Here is a 20,091-nt window from a genome sequence, read left to right on the forward strand (position 1 = left end):
CGGTAACACCGGCCTCAGCCGGATTTGGGAGCGAGGACCGTAGAAGTCACAGGCAGAGCGGCTCGATTTCTCCCTCTAGTGGCCAACATCGGCAACACCGACCTTGGCCGGACCCGAAATTGCAGCTCAGCATCTCCCTCTGGTGGCCGACAGCGGCAACACCGGCCTTGGCTGGACCAGAGCTCAGCGCCTCCCTCTAGTGGTGGACTGCGGAAACACGGGCCCCATTCATTCATTCATTCATCCATCCATCCATCCATCCATCCATCCATCCATCCATCCATCCATCCATCCATCCATCCATCCATCCATCCATCCATCCATCCATCCATCCATCCATCCATCCATCCATCCATCCATCCATTCATTCGTATTTACCGAGCGCTTACTATGTGCAAAGTTCTGTACTGAGCGCTTGAGGGAGTAAACTACAACAATAAACAGACACAATCCCTACCCACAGAGCCAGAAAGGGAAGCAGTGGTGAGGAGGGGAGTAGCTGAGGTTAGGGGCAGGGGTCTTGAGAGAAGCAGCTTGGCTTAGTGGATAGAGCATGGGTCTTGGAGTCAGAAAGACCTGAGTTCTAATTCCACCTCCAACACTTGTCTGCCTTCTGACCTCGGGCAAGCCACTTAACTTCTCTGTGCCCCAGTTCCCTCATCTGGAAAATGGGGATTAAGACGGTGAGCGCTTTGTGGGAAAGAGACTGTGTCCAAACGCCCCTCCGCCCAATGCTTAGTGCAGTGCCTGACACATAGTAAGTGCTTAACAAATACCACGATTATTATTATTATTCTAGACTGTAAGCTTATTGTGGGCATGGAAAATAGTAAGCGCTCAATAAATACTATTGAATGAATGAATGAATGTGTCTGCTGGCTCAGTGGAAAGAGCACGGGCTTTGGAGTCAGAGGTCATGAGTTCGAATGCCAGCTCTGCCACTTGTCAGCTGTGTGACTGTGGGCAAGTCACTTAACTTCTCTGTGCCTCAGTTACCTCATCTGTAAAATGGGGATTAAGACTGTGAGCCCCACGTGGGACATCCTGATTCCCCTGTGTCTACCCCAGTGCTTAGAACAGTGCTCGGCACATAGTAAGCGCTTAACAAATACCAACATTATTATTATTATTATTATTGTTATATCATACTCTTCCAAGTGCTTAGTACACTTAATATCTGTCATTTATTTATCTATTTATTCATTTCTATTAATATCTATCTCCCCCTCTGGACTGTGAGCTCGGGGTGGGCAGGAATGTGTCTGTTGCTATATTATACTCTCCAAGCACTTAGTAATAATAATAATAATGTTGGTATTTGTTAAGCACTTACTAGGTGCCGAGCACTGTTCTAAGCGCTGGGGGAGATACAGGATAATCAGGTTGTCCCACGTGGGACTCACATACTTTTAATCCCCATTTTACAGATGAGGGAACTGAGGCACAGAGAAGTTAAGTGACTTGCCCACAGTCACACAGCTGACAAGCGGCAGAGCCGGAAGTCGAACTCATGCCCTCTGACTCCGAAGCCCGGGCTCTTTCCACTGAGCCATGCTGCTTCTCCTACAGTGCAGTGCTTTGCACACCGTAAGAGCTCAATAATTATGATTCAATGACTGAATGTTCTGTACATAGTAAGTGCTCAAAAAATATGATTGAATGAATGGAGATTCATTCTCAGGGAATCTTGGTTTGTCCCCATGAATCCTTGTCCCCACTGTCCCCTGAACCTGTTCCAGCTGGGCTGGGTGATGTCCCAGGATTTCCTCCCCACTCCCCTCAGTGGGTGGGGGCAGGGGGCTTGTGAATAATAATAATAATTATAGTATTTGCTAAGCACTTACTATGTTGCCAGGCACTGTACTAAGCACTGGAATGGATACAAGCAAATCGGGTTGGTCATAGTCCTTGTCCCAGGGGCTTCCAGTCTCAATCATCATTTGACAGATGAGGGAACTGAAGCACAGAGAAGTGAAGTGACTTGCCCAAGATCACACAGCAGACAAATGGCGGAGCCAGGATTAAAACCTATGACCTACTGACTCCCAGGCCCAAGAGGTGGGGGCGGGGGGGGGGGGGTGCTTTCTTTCCAGGGGGCCTCAGGGGGTGGGAGCCAGGGGCTTGTGCTCTCTTCCTGTCCCCTACATAATAAACTCAGCTTTGCAGCCCCGCAACCACAGAGTCACACAACCATGCAGCGCCACAGCTGCCCAGCCAGGCAGTCACATAGCTCTGTAGGCTGGCAGTCAGAGGCATCCAGCCTCAGAAATATTTATTTATAAATTTATTTATTTACATATATTAATGTCTGCTTCCCTCTCTGGGCTGGGAGCTCATTGTGAGCAGGGAGTGTGTCCGCTTGTTGTTAAATCGTACTCTCTCAAGCGCTTAGCACAGTGCTCTACACACAGTAAGCACTCAGTAATAATGATGGTATTTGTTAAGCACTTACTCTGTGCCAGGCACTGTACTAAGCACTGGGGTAGGTACAAGCAAAATGGGTTGGGCACAGTCCCTGTCCTGTGTGGAGCTCTCGGTCTCAATCCCCATTTCACAGATGAGGTAAATGAGGCCCAAAGAAGCGAAGTGACTTGTCCAAAGTCACTCAGAAGACCAGTGGCAGAGCCAGGATTAGAACCCATAACCTTCCAGCTCCCAACCACTAAGCCAAGCTGCTTCTCAATAAATACGACTGAATGAATGAATGACTAGTCACACAGTCATGCAGGTCAATCAGCCACGAAGGCTAACAGCTACCCAAAGCAACACAACCATGCAGTCTTGTAATAATAATAATAATAATAATAATGGTATTTGTTAAGCGCTTACTATGTGCCAAGCACTGTTCTAAACTCTGGGTTGGAGATACAAGGTAATCAGGTTGTCCCATGTGGAGCTCACAGTCTTAATCCCCATTTTACAGATGAGGGAACTGAGGCACTGAGAAGTTAAGTGACTTGCCCAAAGTCACACAGCTGACAAGTAGGACCCATGATCTCTGACTCCCAAGTCCGTGCTCTTTCCACTGAGCCACACACGACCACACAATCCTATAATCTTCAGCCACACAACCAAACAATACTATCATCTTCAGCCATACACAACCATACACAGCCATACACATCCACACAATCCTAGTCTTCAGCCATACAACCAGATGACCCTATAGGCTTCAGCCACACAACTACACAATCCTAGTCTTCGGCCACAGAACCACACAGTCTTATAGTCTTCAGCCATACAACCACACAATCCTCCAGTTTTCAGCCACACAACCACACAATCCTAGTCTTCACCAACACAACCACATAAGCCCTAAAGTCTTCAACCACACAACCACATAACCCGATAGCCTTCAGTCACTCAACCAGCTGCCAGCGTGCAGCTGCCAGCGTGCAGCCCACAGACTTGCAGCCGTGCAACCATGGCCCCGCCAGCCTCGAGGCGAGGGGTCATTCCTTGGGGTCCCCGGTTCGGGCCTTCTGCCTGCTGGGCCTGCCTGCCTTGATGGGTCATGTCCCCCTCCCCCAGTCTGCCCGCCCCCACCGCCAGGGCCCCCGTTGGGGAGGGGTTTCCCCTGCAGGCAGCAGAGAGAAGTCAAGCGTGGTGGCACACGGAGGTCAGGTCGGGAGTCGCCGACCCACTAGCCCAGGGCTACAGAACGTGGATCGCTGGGCGTCCGAGACCGGAAGAACATAGTCATGAAGCCGTCCACCGGCTCGCCCCCTCCCACCTCACCTCGCTGCTCTCCTACTCCATTGCTAACCCAGCCCGCACACTCCGCTCCTCGAATGCCACCGTTCTCGCTGTCCCTCCTCCACCTCCTCTATTTCGCAGCTGACCCCTTGGCCAAGTCCTGCCTCTGGCCTGAAATGGCCCCGCGGCCCCCCTTCACACATGACAGACCACGGCTTTCCCCACCTTCAAGGCCCTTCGTAAGACCCCATCTCCTCCAGGAAGCCTTCCCCGATTAAGCCCCCCTTCCCCCAGCTCCCTCTCCCTTCCACATCTTTTATGGACTTGGATAGAGAAACAGCACGGTCTAGTGGACAGAGACTGGGCCTGGGAATCAAGGACCTAGGTTCTAATCCTGACTCCGCCACATATCTGCTGTGTGAACTTGGCAAATCATTTCACTTCTCTGGGCCTCAGTTCCCTCATCTGGAAAATGGGGATTAATAATAATTGTGGTATTTGTTAAGCACTTACTATGTGCCAGGAACTGTACTAATCGCAGGGGTGGATACAAGCAAATCGGGATGGACACAGAGCTCGCAGTCTCCATCCCCATTTTACAGATGAGGTCACTGAGGCCCAGAGAAGTGAAGTGACTTGCCCAAGATCACACAGCAGACAAGTGGCAGAGCCGGAATTAGAACCCTTGACCTTCCAACTCCCAGCCCCGTGATCTATCCACTACGCCAGACTGGGAGCCCTATGTGGGACAGGGACCGTTCCAATTCAATTACCTTTTCCTCAGCTCCCCCCTTTTCCTTAGCTCCCGCTCCCCCCAACTCCCCAACTTGCTCCTTTTGCTCTACTCCCACCCCGCTGCCCCAAGCACTTGTGTATATATGTACAGATCTATAATTCTATTTATTTCTATTAGAGCCTGTTTACTTGCTTTGATTTTGATTTGATTGTATATATATATCTATATATCTATAATTCTATTTATTTATATTGATGCTATTGATGCCTATTTACTTGTTTTGATATCTGTCTCCACCTTTCTAGACTGTGAGTCCATTGTGGGCAGGGATTGTTTCTCTTGGTTGCTGAATTGTACTTTCATTCACTCATTCAATTGTGTTTAATGAGCACTTACTTTGTGCAGAGCACTGTACTAAGCACTTGGAATGTACAATTTAGCAACAGAGACAATCCCTGCCCAACAACTGGTTCAGAGTCTAAACGGGGGAGACAGACAACAAAACAAAACAGAATAAAACAAAACAAGTATCTGCTGCATGACCTGGGACAAGTCACCCCACTCCCCTGTGCCCCAGTTCCCTCATCTGTAAAATGGCGATTCATTCAGTCGTATTTACTGAGCACTTACTGTGTGCAGAGCACTGTACTAAGAGCTTGGGAGAGGACAATAGAACATTAGACACTGTGAGCCCTGTGGGACAGGGACCGTATCCGACCTGATTAACTTGCATCCGCCCAGTGCCTGGCACATAGTAAGCGCTTAACAAATACCGTCACTACCGTCACTAATAATAATATTATTATTATGATTATCACCAACATGGCCAGGCACGGGCAGATACAAATGATGGACATGTCTCCCCCAGCAGCACAAAACACTTTCCAAGCGCTTAGTACATTGTTCTGCACATAGTAAGCATTCAATAAATATGACTGAATGAATGAATGAATGAATTACCTTGCATCTACCCCAGCACTTAGTACAGTGCCTGGCCCACAGTAAGCACTTAACAATTAGCACAATTATTATTATCTGTGACCTTTGGGCATTTGTTATTCACTCCACCCTCAGCCACATGGCACTTATGAACATATCTCTAAATTACATATTATAAATCATTTATTTCTATTCGTGTCTGTCTCCCCCTTCAGACTGGAAGCTTGTCATGGGCCGGGAACCTATCTGTTAACTCTGTTGCATTGACTGGGGCCCAATGGAAAGAGCCTGGGTCTGGGAGTCAGAGGATCTGGGTTCTAATCCCAGCTCTGCCACATGTCTTCGGTGTGACTTTGGGCAAGTCACTTCACTTCTTTGGGCCTCACTTCCCTCATCTGTAAAATGGAGATTAAGATTGAGAGTCCCAGGTGGGACAGGGGCTATGTCCAACCCGATTACCTTGTACCGACCCCAGTGCTTAGAACCGTGCTTGGCACGTGGAAAGTGCTTAACAAATACAATTATTATTATTAGTATTACTCACCCAGGTGCTTATTACAGTGCTTTGTGTAAACTAAGCAGAAATCACCGATGGCAATCCAGTCATGCACCTAAATGCCAACTTCCTAAGGGGTCATCCGATGACTCCCCTGCCCTGTCCGGCCCCTGCGTCTCCAAGTCTCCAGGGTCCCGGGGTCTGGGCCTTACCTCTGCCAGGTGGGTAGAAGCAGTCGATCTCCAGGCTGCCACGGGCACGGGAGGAGCACAGAGAGCTGCCGGGGACCAGGCCCTCCTGCGGGCCGCCACGCTCTGCCAGGCCCACCGCCGACGTCCCCGCCGAGGTTGTCCCTATCCCCGCCGTGGCCCCCGCCGCCGCCGTCCCCATGGTGGTGGTCGTGGTGGTGGTCGTCCGCACCAGGCACCAGCCAGGCTGCTCGCTGCACCGGCCCAGCACCTCCACCGTCTGCCCCGCCTGGACACTCAGCTCCCCGCTGTGGCCCGCACTGAAGTCCTGCAGCACCACTGTCAACTCACAGCCACCCGACAGCTGCCGGGGTGGAGATGGGGAGGGATGAGGCAGCAGGAGGGGAGGATGAAAGAGGGGGGAAAGAAGAAGCAGGAGGAGGAGGACGAGGAGAAGGAGGATGAGGAAGAGGGAGGGAAGGAGAAAGGAGGAGGAGGAGGGAGGAAAGGAGAAAGGAGGAGGAGGAGGGAGGAAAGGAGAAAGAAGGTGATGGAGGGAGAGGGAGAAGGAGGGAGAAAAAGAAGAGGAGGAGGGAGGAAGAAGGAAAGAGGAAGTAGGAGGAGGTGCAGGAAAGAAGAAAGGAGGAGGAGGAGGCAGAAGGAGAAGAAGGAACGAAAGGAAAGAGGAGGAGGAGGAAGGAGGAGAGGAGGAGGAGGGAGGAAGGTAGAAAGGAGGAGGAGGAGGGAGGGAAGAAAGGAGGAGGAGGAGGGAGGAAAGAAGAAAGGAGAATGAAGGAAAGAGGAAGTGGGAGGAAGTGGAGGAGGAAAGAAGAAAAGAAGGAGGAGGGAGGAAAGGAAGAAGGAAAGAGGAAGTGGGAAGAAGTGGAGAGGAGAAAAAAGGAGGAGGAGGAAGTGAGGGGGAGGAGGAGGGAGGAGGAAAGAAGAAAGGAGGAGGCAGAAAGAGGAGGAGGAAGGAAAGAAGAAAGGAGGAGGAAGAGGAGGGAGAGGGAGGAGGGAGAGGGAGGAGCAGAAAGGAGGGAGATTGGAGGGAGGGGAGAGGAAGAGGGGAAAGAGAAAAATAGAAACAGTAAGTTAAACTGGTCGGTCTTTTTTTTATCGTTCTCTGATTATGATGATAATTGTATTCAATGAGAACTTACTCTGTGCTGAGCCCTGGGGAGAAACAGACAATCCCACCTCGGACCCAGTGCTGGTCCCACAGGGGGCTCACATTTTCACATTGTACATCTCCCCATTTTAAAGATGACCAACTAAAGGCTCAGAGAGGTTAAGTGACTTGCTCACTGGCAAGATAGCAGGCCAGGGGCAGAGTAGGGACTAAAACCCAGGCCTCCTGACTCCTAGTCTCATATTCTCTCCCTGAGGCCAGGCTGCTTTCTTACTTGGTGTCTAGTTGTAGCTGAAAGGTGCAGAGTGCTGCACTGAGTGTCTACAGTGTGCAGAGCGCTGTACTGGGTGTTCAATGTGTGCTGAACACCGCGCTGGGCATTGGCTGGGTGAGAAAGTTGTAAAATAAATTATGGTACTTGTAAAGCACTTACTATGTGCCAAGCATTGTTCTAAGTACAAGGGTAGATACAAATTACTCAGGTGGGACACAGTCCCTGTCCCAGAATCTAAGCAGGAGGGAGAGGAGGGATTAAATCCCCATTTTACAGATTAGGTAATTGAGGCACATTGCAGTTAAGTGACTTGCCCAAGGTCATGGGAGCAGTCACATGGCCGAACTCTTTCCCCTATGCCACACTGCTTCTCCATACTGTACTGGGTACCTACAGTGTGTAGAGCATTGTGCTAGGTGCTCAACAGGTGCAGAACTCTGTACTGAGCATTTGTTGTGGGCAGAACACTGTACTGACCATCTACTGTAGGTAGAACACTGTCCTGTGCAGATTGTTGTAGTGGATGCCTACTCTGGGAATAGCAATAATGATAACTGTGTTATTTGTTTAGCACTGATTATGTGCCAGGCACTGTATTAAGTGCTCAGGTAGATATGAGATAATTGGGTTGGACATGGTCCATGCCCCATATGGGTCTCACAGACTTAATCTCCATTTTCCAGATGAGGGAACTGAGGGACAGATAAGTTAAGTGACTTGCCCAAGGTCATGCAGCAGACAAGTAGCAGAGCCGGGATTAGAACCCAAGTCCTTCTGACTCCCAGGCCAGGGCTCTATCCACTAGGCCATGCTGCTTCCTCTTCATGGCATAGTAATAATATTAATGTCGGTATTTGTTAAGCGCTTACTTTGTGCAGAGCACTGTTCTAAGCGCTGGAGTAGACACAGGGGAATCAGATTGTCCCACATGGGGCTCACAGTCTTAATCCCCATTTTACAGATGAGGTAACTGAGGCACAGAGAAGTTAAGTGACTTGCCCACAGTCACACAGCTGACAAGTGGCAGAGCTGGGATTCGAACTCATGACCTCTGACTCCAAAGCCCGGGCTCTTTCCACTGAGCCACGCTGCTTCTCTAGTATGAGCACCTGCTGTGTTCAGAGTGCTATACTGGACATCTACTGTGGACAGAGCACTGTGCTGGACACCTACTGTGTGCAGAGCGTCCTAAATATTTAGGAATGTATTCTGGAAGTGAAAGATGTGTTCTTTGCTGTCAATGAGCTTCTGTTCTACTGGGGAAGACAGGTGGTACGTGTAATTCACAAACAGTAGCAGCAGCACAAAGAACAAGGACGTAATAGACAGCAGCATATGAGTCCGGCAGGATTAAATGACCAAAACAATATCTGAACGTACAATTGAACACACCCACACACCAAAGTGCCAAGGATGGTTGGGGAGAAGGAAGAGTCAGGGGTGTTGGATGGTCCATTCTGGGTCACTGGGGGGAATCAAGGTTACAGGGTGGTCCGTCACTAGTCATGAGGATGGGGAGGCTGCTCAGGGGCACTTGTCTTCCCTTAAAATCAGTAAGGCACCAAATCCTGTCAGTTCATCTTCCACAACATCTCCAGAATCCAGCCCTTCCTCTCCAGGTAACTATCACCTCACTGGTTCAAGCTCTTATCATATTCCCACCTCGACTACTGCATCAGCCTCCATGCTGACCTCCCTGCCTCCAGTCTCTCCCCTCTCCAGTCCAGACTTCACCCTGCTGCCCCAATCATTTTTCTAAAACATTGAAAGGCACAGAGTACACAGCAGTGGGTATCAAATTGGGGGTGGGGTGCTTGCCAGGGTGTGGGAATGGGGTTACCAGATGGATGAGAAGTTGGGAGGGAAGGCAGGGTGGCAGATAGGGAGAGCTCAGAATTCTGCCCCCTGGATAATCCACACATGAAACGTGAGACTGGCTGCATCTTCCCATGTCCTGACCCCTGCCTCAACCTACAGGAAGCAGCGTGTCTCAGTGGAAAAAGAACTGGTTTGGGAGTCCGAGGTCATGGGTTCGAATCCCAGCTCTGCCACTTGTCAGCTGTGTGACTGTGGGCAAGTCACTTAACTTCTCTGTGCCTCAGTTACCTCATCTGTAAAATGGGGATTAAGACTGTGAGCCTCATGCAGAACAATCTAATTACCCTGTATCTACCCCAGTGCTTAGAACAGTGCTCTGCACATAGTAAGCGCTTAACAAATACCAACACTATTATTATTACCCCAGGCTATCTCCCTTCTCTAGGCCAAATCCAAGTATCTCTCTCTCCATACCCTCCGTCGACCTCAGACCACTAACCCACTGCCTTGATCACCTCCTCAGGCTGCTTCTTTCACGCTTGTGCACAATCTGCTGGTGGAAATCCAGATACCAGGCCAACCTTGTCTATTGGAAATTCATCCTCAACTGCTCTAACTATGCCCTCTTCTCCTCCCTAAAACATTACTTCTCCATCATTATTGACTCCCATGCCCATTGCCTGTAATAGCTACCTCAGATGTTTAACTTCCTCCTCAAACATCCTATTCTCCTGACCTCATGGCTCCCTCCAGTTATCATCCCATCTCCCTCCTACCGTTCCTTGCCAAACTCCTCAAGCGAGTCATCTACACCCACTGTTTCAAGTTCCTCTTCTCCAGTTCTCTCCTGGACCCTTTCCAATCTGGTTCTTCCCCTTCACTCCACAGAGATTGCTCTCTCTAAGGTTGCCAATGACCCTCTCACCAAAACTGATGGCTTCAACTCATCCTAATCCTTCTCGATTTCTTACCTGCCCTTGACACTATCTCCTGGAAACATTACCCAACTTTAGCTTCGCCAACACTGTCTTCTCCTGGTTCTCCTTCTATCTCTTTGGCTGTTCCTTCTCAGTCTCTTTCATGGAGTCCTCCTCTGTCTTCCTCTCTCTGTGGGGGTCCCTCAAGGACCAGTTCTGGGTCCCCTTCAATTCTCCATCTACATCCATTCCCTTGGCTAACTCATTCACTCTCATGATTTTGACTCCCATCTTTAGGTGGATGATGCCCAAATCTACATTTTCAGTTCTGACCTCTCTTTCTCTGCAGTCTCGTATTTCCTTCTGCCTTCAGAACATCTTTACCTGGATGTCCCATAGTCACTTCAAATGTAACATGTTCGAAACAGAGCTCCTCATCTTCCCATCCAAACAATATCCACCCTGTGACTTTACCATCACCATAGATAATACCATCATTTCTCCCTGTCTCACAAGCCTGTAACCTTGTCATTATCCTCAACTCATCTCTCTCATTTAACTCACACATTCAATCTACTACCAAATGCTGTCCATTCCATCTCTACTCTTTCCTCTCCATCCAAACTGTTACCATGTTAATCCCAGCATTTATCCTATCCCGCCTTGACTTGTGCACCAGCCTCCTTGCTGACCTCCCTGTGCCCTATCTCTCCCCACTCTAGTCCATACTTCACTCAGCTGCCCAGATCATTTTTCTACAAAACCGTTCAGTCCATGTTTCCCCACTCCTCAAAAACCTCCAGTGGTTGCCCAACCACCTCTGGCTCAAACAGAAATTTGTCACCAGCAGCTTTAAAGTCTTCCATCAGCTTGCCCTTCCTACCTCACCTCGCTGCTCTCCTACTACAGCCCAGCCTGCACAGCCCACTCCTCTATCTTCAACATCCTCCCTGTACCTCAGTCTCATCTATCTCACCACCTACCTCTCACCCACATCCTGCTTCTGGCCTGGAACTCCCTCTCTCTCTCTAAATGACAGACAATTACACTCATCACTTTCAAATCCTTTTTAAAATCCCACCTCCTCCAGGAAGGCTTCCCACCTCTGGTCTATGTCATCTCAAATCCTTTTTAAAATCCCACCTCCTCCAAGAAGGCTTCCCACCTCTGGTCTATGTCATCTTTTGCACTTGGTTTTCATCCTTAATTCACCCCTACCTCAACCCCAGAGCACTTATGTCCATATCCATCATTTATTTAATTAACCTTAAGGTCTGTCTCTCCCTGTTGACTGTAAGCTCATTGTGTCCAGGGAATATTTCTACTGACTCTGCTGTTCTGGACTCTCAAAAGCACTTAGAACAGTGCTTTGCACACAGTAAGCACTCAATAAATATGATTGCTTGATTAATAATTATATTATCATCATAATAATGGTGATATTTGTTAAGCACTTACTAGGTGCTAAACACTGTACTAAGTGCTGGAGTAGGCACAAAGTAATCAGATCAGACACTGTCCCTGCCCTCAGGATTCTTACAGACTTCTCCCTAGTGGTAATATATGTTAGGGTCTGTCACTTCCACTAGACTGTAAGTCCTCTGAGGGCAGGGATCATGTCACTTCCTCTTTTGTTTTTTCCCAAGCGCTCAGTAGAGTGCTGTGCACAGAGTAGTACTCAGAAAATAATGATTTATTGATTAATTGATCAATCAGAAAGGCCTCCCAGTATAGCTGACTAGGATTCTGCTGAGCCTGGAAAAACTCAAAACAGACCCTGGACAGTCAGGATTGTTCCACCTTCTCCTGGTTCTCCTCCTATCTCTCCAGCTGCTCATTCTCAGTCTCCTTCATGGTTTCTCTTCTGTCTCCTTCTCTCTAACTGTGGGGGTCTCTCAAAGGATTAGTTCTGGGTCCCCTTTTATTCTCCATCTAAATCCATTCCCTTGGGTGTAGATCCAGGAGAACAAGGTCAGTCAGTCAGACCCAGGCCAGACCCAGGAGATCGAGGACAATCAGACAGACCCAGGACAGAGCCAAGGCAGCCACAGGAGAACAAAGACAATCAGGAAAGCCCAGGACATTCATTCATTCTTTCATTCATTCAATTGTATTTATTGAGCACTTGTTGTGTGCAAAGCACTGTACTAAGTGCCAGGACAGAACTAAGACAGAACTAGGAGAATGAAGACAACCAAGAAAGCCCAGGACAGAACCATAACAGACTCAGGACAGACCCAGGAGAATGAGAGCAATTGGGCAGACTTAGGACAGACCCAGGACAGACCCAAGACAGACTGGGACAAAACCCAGGGAAAACCCAGGACAGATCCAAGACAGACCCAGGACAGACACAGGAGAGTGAGGACAATCAGTCAAACTCAGGACAGAACCAGGACAGAATTAGGACAGACCCAGACCCAGGAGAGTGAAGACAAACAGGAAAGCCCAGGACAGAACCAAGATAGAACCAGGATAGATCCAGGTTGGACCTAGGGCAGAACCATGACAGACCAAGAATAGATCCAGGACAGACGCAGGAGAGCGAAGATAATCAGTCAGACTCAGAAAAGAACCAGGACAGAATTAGGATGGACCTAAGGAGAATGAAGACAATCAGGAAAGCCCAGGACAGAACCAAGACAGACCCAGGACAGACCGAGGAGAACAAGGTTAATTAGGCAGGCCCAGGGCAGGCCCAGGACAGACCCAGGATAGACTCAAGAGAACAAGGACAATTAATAATAAAAATAATAATTATGGTATTTGTTAAGCGCTTACTATGTGCCAAGCACTGTTCTAAGCGCTGGGATAGATACAGATCTATAAGAAAAGGACAAATAGGCCAACATCTAGGAGAAAAGGACAAATAGGCCGACCCAAGACAGACTCGGGAGAACAAGGACGAAGCAGATCAACCTAGAACAGATCAGGACAGACCGAGACTGACCCAGGATAGAACCAGGAGAATAAAAACAATCAGGAAAGTCCAGAAAAGAACTAAGATAGTACCAGGACAGGCTCAGGACAGGGTCAGGAGAATGAGGACAATCAGTCAGACCCAGGACAGACCCAAGATGAGCCCAGGACAGACCCAAGAGAATGAGAATAATCAGGCAGACCCAGGACAGACTCAGGACAGAACCAGGAGAACAAAGACAATCAGGAAAGCCCAGGACAGAACCAGGACAGGCTCAGGACAGGGTCAGGAGATTGAGGACAATCAGTCAGATCCAGGACACACACAGAACAGGCTCAGAACAGACCAAAGAGAACAAGGATAATCAGACAGATCCAGAACAGGCCCAGGACAGATCCAGGACAGGCCCAGGAGAAACCCAGGACAACGAGGCTAATCAGGAAGGCCCAAGACTGGCCCAGGACAGACCCAAGACAGACTCAGGAGAACGAGGGCAATTAGGCCAATCTAGATGAAAAGGACAATTAGGCTGACCCAGGACAGACTCGGGGGAACAAGGATGAGCAGATCAACCTAGGACAGACTAGGAGAGATCCAGGATAGAGCCTGGGCAGAACCAGAATGAGGGCGATCAAACAGAGGAGAACAGGATGATTAGGTAGACCCAGGACATAATCAGGGCAGAGCCAGGACAGACTAAGGACAGATCCAGGAGAATAAGAACAACCAGGAAGTCCAAGGACACACCCAGGACAGACCCTGGATAGATCCAGGAGAGTGAGGACAATCAGAAAAACCCAGGGCAGAACTTGGTTAGACAGAGGACAATGAGGACAATTGGGAAGACTCAGGGCAGATCCAGAGCAGACCAGGATAGACCCAGGAGAGTCCCAGAATGGATCCAGAAGAGATCCAGGACAGATCCATGACAGACCCAGGAAAATGAGGACAACCAGAGGGACCCAGGACAGAGCAGGACAGACCCAAAACAGATTCAGGATTATGAGGAAAATTAGGCAGACCCAAGAATATTTCAGGAAAATGAGAAAATTAGGCAGACCCAAAACAATTTTAGGAAATGAGGAAAATTAGGCAAACCCATGATGAACTTAGGACCGAACCAGCACAGATCCAGGAGAACTAGGTCAGTCAGGCAGGGCTAGAAGAACAAGGGTGATCAGACCAACCCAGGACAGACTCTCCCAGGGCAGACCCAGGGCTGATCCAGGAGAATGAAGGCACTTGGGCAGACCCAAGACAGGCCCAGGAGAGACCCAGGAGAACAGGAATGATCAGGCAGACCTAGAACAGACCAGGACAGACCCAGTAGAATGAAGGCAATTGGATAGACCCAGGGCAGACCAGGACAGGCCCAAGACAGGCCCTGGACAGACCTAGGAGAATGAAGACAATCGGGCAGCCCCAGGGCAGACCTAGAACAGACCCAGGACAGACTTAAGAGAATGAGGGCAATGGTGCAGACCCAGGACAGAAAAGAACAGAATTAGAACAGACCCAAGGACAGACCCAAGATAACGAGGGCAATTGGGAAGACCCAGGACAGACCCTGGACAGACTTAGGAGAGTGAGGGCAATGATCCAGGACAGACCCAAGACAGACCCAGGACAGATGCAAGGGATATCCAGAATGGGCCCTGGAGAATGAAGACAACCAGGCAGGCCCAGGGCAGACCCAGGACAGACCTAGGAAAGACCCAGACCAGACCCAGGCCAGACCCAGGAAAATGAGGGCAATATGGAAGACCCAGGAAAGGGCCAGGACAAATCCAGGACAGACCCACAGGAATGAGGACAATCTGGCAGACCAAGAATCGACCCAGGACACGCCCATAAGGGAGAGGGCAATCGGGTGGATCCCGGAAGCCTGGAGGTCCTGGCATCATCCCCACCCCGAATAACCCCCAAACAGGCCTGAACAAACCCCCAAACAAAAGCTGATCTCCCTCCTCCCCAGTCTACTCCTCTGCTCCCCTACTCCCTGCTTCTCTGCTGCTCTGCTCCCCTGCCCCCCTACTCTCCCAGTTCCCTACTCCCTTTCTTCCCCAATCTTCTACTCCCCCAATCCCCTGCTCCCTTGCTCCTCTGTTCCCTTGCTCCATCTTAATCCTCCTTGGCCTCTCGGCTGCCTTCGACACTGTGGACATCTCCTCCAAGAGGCCTTCCCTGACTAAGCCCTCCTTTCCACTTCTCCCTTCTGCATTGCCCTGACTTGCTCCCTTTATTCATCCCCTCTCCAAGCCACACAGCATTTATGTCCATATCTGTCATTTATTTATTTAGAGTAATGTCTGCCTCCCCTTCTAGACAGGAAGCTCATGTGGGCAGGGGATGTGTCTGTTATACTGTTCTCTTGTACTCTCCTAAGTACTTAGTACAGTGCTCTGCACACAATAAGCACTCAATAAATATAACTGACCGACTTATTGAACCACCTCCTTCCCCTGGTAACATTCTCCAACCTTGGCTTCATCGACACTGCCCTCTCCTGGTTCTCCTCCTATCTCTCTGGCTGTTCATTCTCAGTCTCCTTCGTGGGCTCCTCCTCTGCCTCCCATTCCCTAACTGTGGAGGTTCCTCAAAGCTCAGTTCTGGGTCCCCTTCTAGTCTCCATCTACACTCACTCCCTTGGAGAACTCGTTCGCTCCCACAGCTTCAACTACCACCTCTATGTGGATGACTCCCAAATCTCTATCTCCAGCTCTGATCTCTCTTCCTCTCTGCAGTTTCACATTTCCTCGTGCCTTCAGAACATCTCGACTTGGATGTCCCACTGACACCTCAAACTCAACAGGTCTGAAACAGAACTCCTCATCTTCTGTCCCAAACCCACCTCTTTTCCCAACTTTCCCATCACTGTAGACAATATCACTATCGTCCCCTTCCCATAAGCCTGGAACCTAGGCATTATCCTCAATTTCTCCATCTCTATTACTCCCCATGAACAGTCACCGAATCCTGTCAGTTCAATCTTCATAACATTGCTAAAATCTGCCCTATTCTCCATCCAAACTGCTACCACATTAATCTAAGCCCTTATCCTATCCCATCTTGACTCCTGCATCAGCCTCCTTGAAGACCTCCCTATCTCAGCCTCTCCCCTCTCCAGTCCACATGTCGCTCTGCTGCTCCAATCATTTTTCTACAACATATTTCTGTCCACTTCTCCCCACTCCTCAAAAACCTCCAGTGATTGCCCATCTACCTCCTCATCCAAGGGAAACTCTCCTGAAGATTGGCTTTAAGGCACCATGTCAGCAATCTCTCACCTCACTATCAACTCTCCTCTCCAACCACACCCCAACTCACTCTCTCTGTTCTTCTCAGACTAACCGAACTGTGGCTCAATTTCATCTCTTCCGCCACTGACCTCTTGCTCACGCCCTTCCTCCTGACTGGAACTCCCTGCTCCTCCCTATCCCATCACCAAGACCCTTCTGAAATCACACCTCCTCCAGGCCTGTTTGGTGCTGCTTCTAACTCTGTTGTCCTCTCTCAAGTGCTCAGCACAGTGCTCTGCACACAGTAGCAACATGGTCTAGTGGATAGAGCACGGTCCTGGGAGTCAGAAGGACCTCGGTTTTAATCCTGGCTCTGCCACTTGTTTTCTGTGTGACCTTGGATGAGACACTTCACTTCTCTGTGCCTCAGCTACCTCATCTGTAAAATAGGGATTAAGACTGTGAGCCCTATGAGGGACAGTTACTGTGTCCAACCCAATTACCTGTATTACCCTGGCACTTAGTTCAGTGCCTCGCACATAGCAAGCACTTAATAAAAGCCACAATTATTAATTATTAGAGCAGACTGTCAGCTATTTGAGGGCAGGAATTGGGTCTACTAACTCTACAGTCCTCTCCCCAGCACCCAGTACAGTGCGCTGCACACAGTGCCCTGTAAGCTCCTTGAGGGCAGGGACTACTAACTATTGTCCTCTTCCAAGTGCTTAGTACAGTGCTTAGTACAGAAATTATTAAGTTCTCAATAATTTTGATTGATGGACTGACTGATTTACAATGAAAGATGAGGCAGCAGAGAGGTTTATGGATGGCTTTGAGAGGAGAAATTAAGCAGAGGGGTGGTTTGTGGATGGCAATGATGGGAGAAATGAGGCAGCGGGGTGGTTTGTGGATGCTTTTGATGGGAGAAATGAGGTAGTGGAGCAGTTTGTGGATGATCTGAAGGGAGAAATGAGGCAGTGGGATGGTTTGTGGATGATTTACATGGGAGAAATGAGGCAGTGGGATGGTTTGTGGATGATTTACATGGGAGAAATGAGGCAGTGGAGCAGTTTGTGGATGATTTGAAGGGAGAAATGAGGAACTGGGGAGGTTTGCACCCAGACCCAGTTTGAAAACTGAACCTCCTGAAGAAAGCCATGGGAAGATTTGTACCTGCCCCTGATCCGCCCCTCTGATCCCGTGGTCCCCACAACCCCAGAAGCACCCATCCCCACAGCTTCTGAAGCATAATAGTCCCAGCAGCTCCCAGCGCAACAGTCCCAGCAACTCTTCAATGCCACAGTCCCAGCAGCTCCCAGCCCCACAGCTTCTGCAGCCCCTGAAGTCCCACAGTCCCTAAAGCCCCTTAGCCCCAGCAGCTCCCCAGAGCAATAGTCCCAGCAGCTCTCAGTGCAATAGTCCCAGCAGCCCCCCACACAACAGTCCCAGCAACTCTCTAGTGCAACAGTCCCAGCAGCTCCCAGTCGCAAGTCCCAGCAGCTTGCCAGCACAACAGTCCCAGCAGCTCCCAATGCAAAAGATCCAGCAGCTCCCAGTGCAGTAGTCCCAGCAGCTCCCAGCGCAACAATCAATCAATCCAACTCCTAGCAGCGCCCAGTGCAATAGTCCCAGCAGCTCCCAGCATGACAGTCCCAGCAGCTCCCAGTGCAATAGTCCCAGAAGCTCCTAATGCAAAAGTTCCAACGACTCCCAGTGCAGTAGCCCAGCAGCTCGCAGTGCAACAATCAACCAATCCAACTTCTAGCAGCACCCAGTGCAATAGTCCCAGCAGCTCCCAGCATGACAGTCCCAGCAGCTCCCAGTGCAATAGTGCCAGGAGCTCCCAGTGCAATAGCCCCAGCAGCTCCCACTGCAATAGCCCCAGCAGCTCCCACTGCAATAGTCCCAGCAGCTCGCAGTGCAACAATCCCAGCAGATCTCAGAGCAGTAGTCCCAGCAGCTCCCAGTGCAACAGCCCCAGTGTTTCCATGCCCCTGCAGTCCCGGCAGCACCCCTAGCTGCAGCTTCTGCAGCCCCGGAATTCCAACAGCTTCACATCCCTGTAGTCCCAACAGTCCCAGCAGCCCTGGGGCTCTGCAGCCACCACAGGCCCACAGTCCCAGAAGCCCTAGTCCTGGTGGTCCTCAGCCCCGCAGCTTCTGCAACCCCACAGTCCCAGAAGCCCCAAGGTCATGGCGGGCCTGCAATCCCAGCAGTCCTCAGCCCCACAGTTCCAGCAGCCCCCAGCCCCAGAGTCCTGGCAGTCTCCAGACCCACAGTCCTAGCGACTCTGAAGTCCTAGAAACCCCCAGCCCCTCTGTCCCAGCAGCCCCAGAAGCCCCAAGCCCTGCAGCCCTGGCTGTGCCAGGTTCCAGTGAGGGGGCAGGGCTGGGGGCAGAGGAGAGACGCGGAGGGGGTGGCTGGAAGGTCCCCTTGGGCACAGGGCATGGCCCAGTGGCCCTCAAGGCCCCTCACCATTTGAGCCTGCGAGGTGAGCTGGGGGTTGGGAGGAGATGGCGAGGGTGGAGAACCCCCCGGCCCCCCACCCCGGGTGATGGTGAGGCTAACAGGAGCCACGCCTGGTTCCCCAACTACAATGAACTGCAGTGGGAGGCTGACAGGGGGCAGGAGGAAGACGGGGCCTGTAATGCAAGGGCTTCAGGGAGGCTGCATGGAGGTCTGGCCTTAGAGTGGAGACTCGGTCTGGAGAACCACAATCGGGGCAACAGAGAAGATGCCACCACCAAGCTTCAGTCTCCCTAGACACCCACCCTGTCCCCTCATCTCCCTGTTCCCTTCACCTCTCCATCCATCTATCCCTGTGCCCCTGTTCCCTGTCTTCTCGGTCATTCCGTGTCCGTCCCCCCTAACCCCGCCCTGGTCCTTCCATCCCCTCCTTCTCTCCATGCCCCGCCATTCTCCCTTGTTCCTCTGTCTACTCGCCCCGTCCCCGTGTCCCTACAGTCCCTCAATCTCTCTGTGTCCCCTCCATCCCTCTGTCCTTCATCTCCCCAGTCCTTCCACCCCTCCACCCCCGTGTCTCTCTATCTGTGTCTCTTCACCTCCATCTCTGACCTTCTCCTTCTGTCTCTCCCTGTGTCTCTCCTGGTCCCCACCGCCCTGTTCCTCCCTGTTGTCCCTCTGACCCCTCCATCCCGTGACTGAAGCAGTTCCCCGAGGCAGCCTGGGGGCGGGGGTGGCCCGGCGGGGAAGGGGGCGTGGCCCGGCGGGGGCAGGAAGTATTCTCCGCACCGCAGAGGCTTTCAACCGATTTATTATCACACACTGGAGACCACATCACACCGAGCAACACGGCTGCTCCACAGCCTGAGCCGTGACTGCGTCAGGCTCCGGCCTCCGGGTCCTGGGCTCTGGGTTCCGGGCTCCAGACACTGGGCTCCAGGCTCTAAGTGCTGGGCTCCGGCCTCCAGGTTCCAGGCTCCAGGCTCTGGGTTCTGGGCTCCAGACACTGGGCTCCAGGCTCTAAGTGCTGGGCTCCAGCCTCCAGGCTCCAGGCACCAGACACTGGGCTCCAGGCTCTAAGTGCTGGGCTCCAAGCTCCGGACTCCAGGTTCCAGATTCCAGGCTCCAGGTTCCAGGCTCCAGGCTCCGGGTTCCAGGCTCCGGGCTCCGGACACTGGCCTCTGCCCTCCATCCGGCACTTCTGGGGATGAGCCGGCCTGTCCGGCCGAGGCAGGGGCCAGGGGCAGGGGGTGGGGGTAGGGTAGGGGGGGCTCTC

The 20,091-nt window shown here is 51.0% G+C and overlaps 1 protein-coding gene across 1 annotated transcript in view; it reads right to left on the reverse strand.

Annotated features, from left to right (window-relative positions):
- KALRN (kalirin RhoGEF kinase) overlaps positions 1-20,091 on the reverse strand; it is a 139,040-nt gene that overhangs the window by 42,288 nt on the left and 76,661 nt on the right. Inside the window, exon 32 of the mRNA XM_039913606.1 lies at positions 6,080-6,419. Coding sequence (XP_039769540.1) covers positions 6,080-6,419 — 340 coding nt within the window. The remainder of the gene's footprint in view (positions 1-6,079; positions 6,420-20,091) is intronic.

The sequence above is a fragment of the Ornithorhynchus anatinus genome, chromosome 1 (genome assembly GCF_004115215.2).
Source record: "Ornithorhynchus anatinus isolate Pmale09 chromosome 1, mOrnAna1.pri.v4, whole genome shotgun sequence".
In the NCBI taxonomy this organism is placed as follows: Eukaryota; Metazoa; Chordata; class Mammalia; order Monotremata; family Ornithorhynchidae; genus Ornithorhynchus; species Ornithorhynchus anatinus.